This window comes from Gavialis gangeticus, unplaced genomic scaffold, assembly GCF_001723915.1.
Source record: "Gavialis gangeticus isolate Ggan-Ray unplaced genomic scaffold, GavGan_comp1, whole genome shotgun sequence".
NCBI lineage: Eukaryota > Metazoa > Chordata > Crocodylia > Gavialidae > Gavialis > Gavialis gangeticus.
In genome coordinates this window covers 45,243,813-45,249,833 of record NW_017729024.1, presented here as the reverse complement: position 1 = coordinate 45,249,833, position 6,021 = coordinate 45,243,813, and the positions used below count along the sequence as shown (strand labels likewise).

Here is a 6,021-nt window from a genome sequence, read left to right as displayed (position 1 = left end):
GAGCACCACGAGTGCTCGTAAAGCCGTGCCAGGGGTCCTGCAATGACCTCAGCCAATTCCTTTAGTACTCTAGGGTGGAGATTGTCTGGACCAGCTGACTTGAATACATCCAGTCCCTCCAGAAGTTCCCTAACTAGTTCCTCACTAACCCTTGGCTTGGGTGTGCCTCCCCCGGGGCCTGAGGGGGGTCCAGCAGGGGGGTGACTGTTCTGGCCCCTGCTTAGGAAGATGGAGGCAAAAAAATCATTAAATATGTTGGCTTTATCGTCTGGTGTGACGACCAAATTTCCTAACGTGTCCTGCAGGGGCCCCACTTTACCCAGAACCTTCTTTTTACCCCCTATGAATTTAAAAAAGAACTTCTTGTTGTCCTTAATCTAGGAAGCTAGCCCCAGTTCTATCTCCGCCTTGGCCTTCCTGACTGCCCCCCTGCAGCCCCGAGCAACTGCAGTATAGTCCTCCCTGGTGATGGCCCCTCCTTTCCATTGGGTGTACGCCTCCCTTTTAGCTAGGAGACATTCCCGGATGCTTTTGGTGAGCTGTGGGGGCTTGTGCATACTAATACACTGAGAGCATATGGTACTCATAACAGGTTATAAAGTTGAGGTGCAAGAAATAGAAAGAGTGCAGTTGGCAGGAATGGGAAAAAGTAGTTGGATGTGAACTTCTATGGCTCCTTTCCAAAGTTCAGGGGTAGTTTGGGGCTCCTCCCAAACCATCTATTCTGCCTAACTGCCAGTCTCTGGTGAGTGGGTAAAGCTTATCTTGTTGGCAGTGGCCCACGAGAACCCAGAGAAAGGTCTTAAAAGTATGCTTAAACAATGAATTTGTGTAACAATACGCAATATGTACACACTGTTCTGAAAAATGGGCAAAATAAAACCAAAAATACAATGGCCCACATTTACACAAATGTCTCAAAGCATTGTAAAAGGAAAGAGTAACTGCAGCAGGAGCTAGCATGCCTGTGCAAACTTAATCTCGCTAGCCTGGGTAATGATACTGGTGATGATGGAGCAGCATGGAGTTCCTACAGGGTTTGTACTCTGCTTGCGAGTGCATGCTAAAGCCCTTGTTGCTGCATTTCCATATCAGTCATTTATTGTGACAGCTAAATTACAGCTTTGAGAGATGTGCCCGTATGTACTCCTCTTCCATCTTTATTTTAGAGTTGGGACATCCCCAAAGATAAAGATGCCGTGCCTCATTGCTGTGAGGTGTGGAGCCCTTCCAACTGCCTTTGAATTCAGGGTGACTTGTGAGTGCTTGGTAGCTTTTCATGTTGGGATGTGGATGAGATGCATTCTCTCTGCCCCTCTACTGGAAGGGTGCTCTCTCTGAAAATCCTCTCTGCTGCCTACAGCTCCCTTGATTATGCTAATAATACTTTCAGGGGAGAAGGCTGCTTTGAAGACTGTAAGACTCATCAAGAGCAATAAGGCTGTTCTGAAAACAGCTTGCAGCAGGGCTGAGCAAACCCTCCAGCAATATTATTACAAAGTGGGGTTTTTTTCTGTAGAATACAGTGGTTTCCATAGAGCCCTCTGTGATGCACCTGCAGGGCCTTTATTAGATGCTAATGAAAATAAGCCATGGAACACATATAAGGAGTGTTACCTGTGTGACAGCGTGATCCGGTCCATCCAGTTGGGCAATCGCACTGATAAGGGGCCATGCAGTGACCTCCATTCAGACAGGGCAGGATGCATATTGCTAAGGAAAAATAGGGGACAGGGAATATGGGACAAATAAGAAAACGCATTAGCACTGTGGAAGCAAGTAATAAGTCTGGAAAAGACCAAAGCCTGTGCTTAACCAGAAACTCAGCCCAAAAAAGTGTTTTGTGCACACTATTACAAACGTTCTCTTAACCAGGACTCCCTATAGTTAAACTCCCTATAGATACTCTGTCTTTGACCTAACTTTGGGGAGTAAATGATCTGAGTCTAGAACATATCAGGTCTATGCAGGCCTTCCTTACCTCTCCCTGATGCAGGTTCCATTTATGTGATGTATATGGCAACCCCAGCAACTATAATAGGATGCAGGGGGAAGATCAGAGAGAGACGGCACAGGCAAAAAAGGGGAAGGAAAAATACAAGTACAGGTAGACAGGATCAAACAAGAGATAGAGAATCCTCCATGGAAAACCCCATGATCAGAAAGCCATGTCTGCAGCTATGTGCCACAGTGACTAGAAACAGACAGACAAATGCATCACATCTTTTATATCTATCTATCTATCTATCTGTCTATCTATCTATCTATCTATCTATCCTTTATGTCTTCAAGCGAAATTGCTGAAAGTCATCTGCCCTTGTAACTGCATGCATCTTAATAGGACACTCACAACACCCCTCTCTTTCCATTCTCCAGTGAACTCAGCTGACAGTGAGCATGCTGGGGATGGTAAGGGAGGAAGATATTGAGTATCCTTTTTGGAGTCTTTGGAAATATGGTCACCCTACTTAAAGAAATCCAGTTTGGTCCAACAGGAGTTTCCTGAAGCAGCTGTTTTAAATTGTTTTCTTGCTGATAACAGGAGGGTCAATGATAGCTGAAGCAATGCAGGGTTATAAATTTTAGCTATAACCTATTTAACATCTTTGTTGTTGTTTTGTAATTACGGCAACAAAGCATGATGCAGTTTGACAACCAGCCACCCCCACTTTGTGTGTGCATTAATGATACTGTAACAGACCGCCTGGCACCACTGGTCCCAGGAACACTGCCATGGCACCCGTGGGCACTGCGTTGGGAACTGGTGCTCTAGAGCATACAGGCATGTTGGCATGTGTATCTGGTTCACAGGGTTGTCATGGGGAAAAGGAGAATCACAGTGATTGTGAAAGAAAAACCACATAGATATACAGACATCTGGAGTGTGTAAGACCAGAGAAAGGCAAATACCATTTTGCAGTGTTTCTTTTTCTCACTCCTGCTGTTACTGCAAAAAAGCCTGTGTGCTGGAGCTGTATCACACTGAACTAGCAAGTAATTCAGTGCAGCACAGATGGAGCAGCTGCAGAAGCAAGTGGGTTTAATGGACCATGTTTAAACACAGTGCACATGGCAAGGACAATGATAATAATACTGCAGCTGAAGTCCCCTTTGTTAAACTTAAAAGCTTTTGCCATTCTTTTCAACAGGTCTCCACTTACTGTGAGGTACCGTGGTAATGCAATCACCAGAGAGGGTCTTAAGCAGCAAAACTCAGATCCTGATTTCAAAGCCATGGAGTTCAAAGTTGTTTGGACTGCTTCAGACCCTTCTCTAGTACTAACTATTCAAGGAGATATTTGCCTTCCTACCTATCTAGCTCTCTCTCTATATTCGTATGTGCTATAGCAATACCAGCTTTAACTGATTTATCCTGTGAGGTAGGTAAGTGCTGTTATTACCATTTGACAGATAGGGAATTGAAAAGCAGAATAGCTTGCTGAAGGCAGCCCCAAGATCCAAACCCAAGGTCTCCACTGCCCCAGTTCTAGTCCGTAATCACAAGAGCCTCTGTATGTGATTAAGAACACTCAGCCCCAGCTCCTATGTGCACAGAGCACCCCACCACTCAAGTCACAGGCTGATGGAGATGGGGCAGATGCCAGAGGGATGTGGTTGGCATTCACTGTTTTATTACCTGAGCACTAGTATATACCAGCCTTGGCCAGCCACATCATTATAAAAGGAAAACAGATGTAAACGCAACCAGCAGCCGCCCTTCAGTCTTTTACTACTGTAACTCTTGTTCTTCCCATGCCATACCCAGCACTCCTCACATTTACTGTCAGCCCCATGCTGGGTCATGTCAGAATTAGACTGGAAGCTCAATGGGGCTGTGATCTGCCTGTTTTGCCTATAAAGCACAGCGCACTCTCTGTTGGCCTGAACAAATTGGTATTATGGGGAAAGCTCTGAAATAATTCTGTGACTCTTACTCACTAGGTGTCCAGGAAAAGTACTTATAAAATAGTTTTGCCCAACTCAGGGCTGAGTAAAGATTTGAGGAGAATCTCTGTAGCATTCAGTCTATAATCTCACTGGTAGGGCTGCTAACGTGCATGACCTTTTGGAGAAGATTTGCGTTTTGACGAGGCCTGGTGTCATGATGACCTATAATTTGATTCTAAGGAACTGTAAAGAATCTTTCTGGACTCTGAGTTTTGAGTCAAATTCCTCTTTCTGAGAAATGGACAAGACTGAAGGTTGCAGATTTTTATCTGTTTCCTCATGACCAGGCAGAGCATCTATCTCGGAGTACATAAAAAAGACATTTGCTGATCTTTCTGGTATGAAGGAATGTACCATATTGCAGGATAAGGCTGGGGAAAAACAATGAACACTTCTGAGAAGGCAGACTGAGAAAACCCTGGTTGTTTTTCCCATAGGTGGGGATGTCCTTTTAAAAGAAGGCATGCTTAACTGCTGGCTTTCTTTCAAGTAGCATCAGATTTGGATTGCCTATTGCAGAAAGAAATATGGGCCCAACTCTCCACTGCCTTGCATTTGTGTTGCCATTTACACTGTGGAGAGTCCATACAAGCTGTGTTTAACCACAACCAAATCAGAATGGCCTTCACTTACACTCCATATGAGACTACTACATCCACTGCAAGACAGCTCAAGCAATAGGTCCAACACTTCTTCCAGTGGGAATAAAATATCATGACATATGGGTTGAAACTGACTGGTGCTGAGCCCCCATGACATCCAAGGAGGTATGATGCAGTTGCAGTGCCCAGAGTCATTCTGTATTAGGCATTATGTGCACGGAGAATTCCAGTGGCTTAATGTGAGATGTGATTGGTACAAAGGCAGTTGAGGTCACTTTTACGTTGGTTTGTTCTGGGTTAATTTCTTTTAGTTTAACTTAATTAGGAACAGATTTAAGCAATCCTGGAACAAGCCAATTTTAACTAATAGAAGACTGTCCCCATAGAAGTCTCACTGGCAAGTATTAAACAGGTGTGTATTTGACACAGGGTCTGAACCTCTCAGCTCCAGGTACTTTTCTCTCTGCAACACTAACCCTGCACCACTGAGCAAGGTCATTTTTGTTTCTACTGCAGCCCAGGTCTAGTTTGTTAAACAGTGAAACCTCTGCCTTTTCAGACTCCTAAATGTGTAATTCTCCCAGCACATTTGTTACAGTATCCTTTAAATGAGCATATCTTATCTACAGCTTATTGTTAGATGATGTACATACGTTCTTCACACAGACGTCCCATCCAGCCTTCTGGACAAGAGCATGCATTTGGTCGTTCGCAAACTCCACCATTCTGACAGGGGAATCGACAAACAGCTGAAGAATAACAACATCATCATGTTAAAACAGAAGTTGGTTAAGGACCTGGGATGGTACAGTTATCTGCATCTTGTATGTATTCTTGGCATTGTAAGGTTTCAAGTAAGAAATATTAATGAAGTAGGAACACATATGTAATGCTTTGAGTATGTGTGTGTGTGTGTGAGCCTGAGTATGTACGTCTGTGGGCCAGTGTAGGCAGAGGAGGGCAGTCTGATTTGTTTAATTTATTCCAGAAAACTGAAGGGCTTAGATCAAAGAGCAGAATTTTACTCACTCATTTGTCTTGGGCTAATATGATTTTCACTATTTTTTCACTGCTTCATCATGGTAAGTGTGGGTGAGTACAGTTTTTGTCTAATCTAGGAATTTACAATCAACCAACCAGGTCCAATCTCCTCAGTCCCCCAGATAGTAAAAATATTAAATCCAAGAAAAGGATAAAAGATAAGATCAAGTTTCCTTTTCTTCATGGTAAAGTTCCCAGACATAATCTACTCTTTGCCATTAACATAAGACACAACAGTAGAGCAGCCCCCCCAAGAAGTGGTTTTTATTGCATTATTCTGATGAAAAATAATGAATTGTGTCAATATCTGTGTGCCATGCACTTACTAACATACCTACACAAAACTACACACTCACTACAAAACTTTGAAAAACTGATGTGAATTATTGCAGGGGCAGGGGAACTCAGTGCCCAAGATGAGTGGTCGTTC

At 43.6% G+C, this 6,021-nt stretch overlaps 1 protein-coding gene across 1 annotated transcript in view; it reads right to left on the bottom strand.

The window, feature by feature from the left end:
* The window catches only part of SVEP1 (sushi, von Willebrand factor type A, EGF and pentraxin domain containing 1), a gene marked incomplete at its 5' end in the record, with an annotated part of 254,483 nt that overhangs the window by 5,127 nt on the left and 243,335 nt on the right, over positions 1-6,021 (bottom strand). Inside the window, 2 exons of the mRNA XM_019518196.1 lie at positions 1,618-1,713; positions 5,204-5,299. Coding sequence (XP_019373741.1) covers positions 1,618-1,713; positions 5,204-5,299 — 192 coding nt within the window. The remainder of the gene's footprint in view (positions 1-1,617; positions 1,714-5,203; positions 5,300-6,021) is intronic.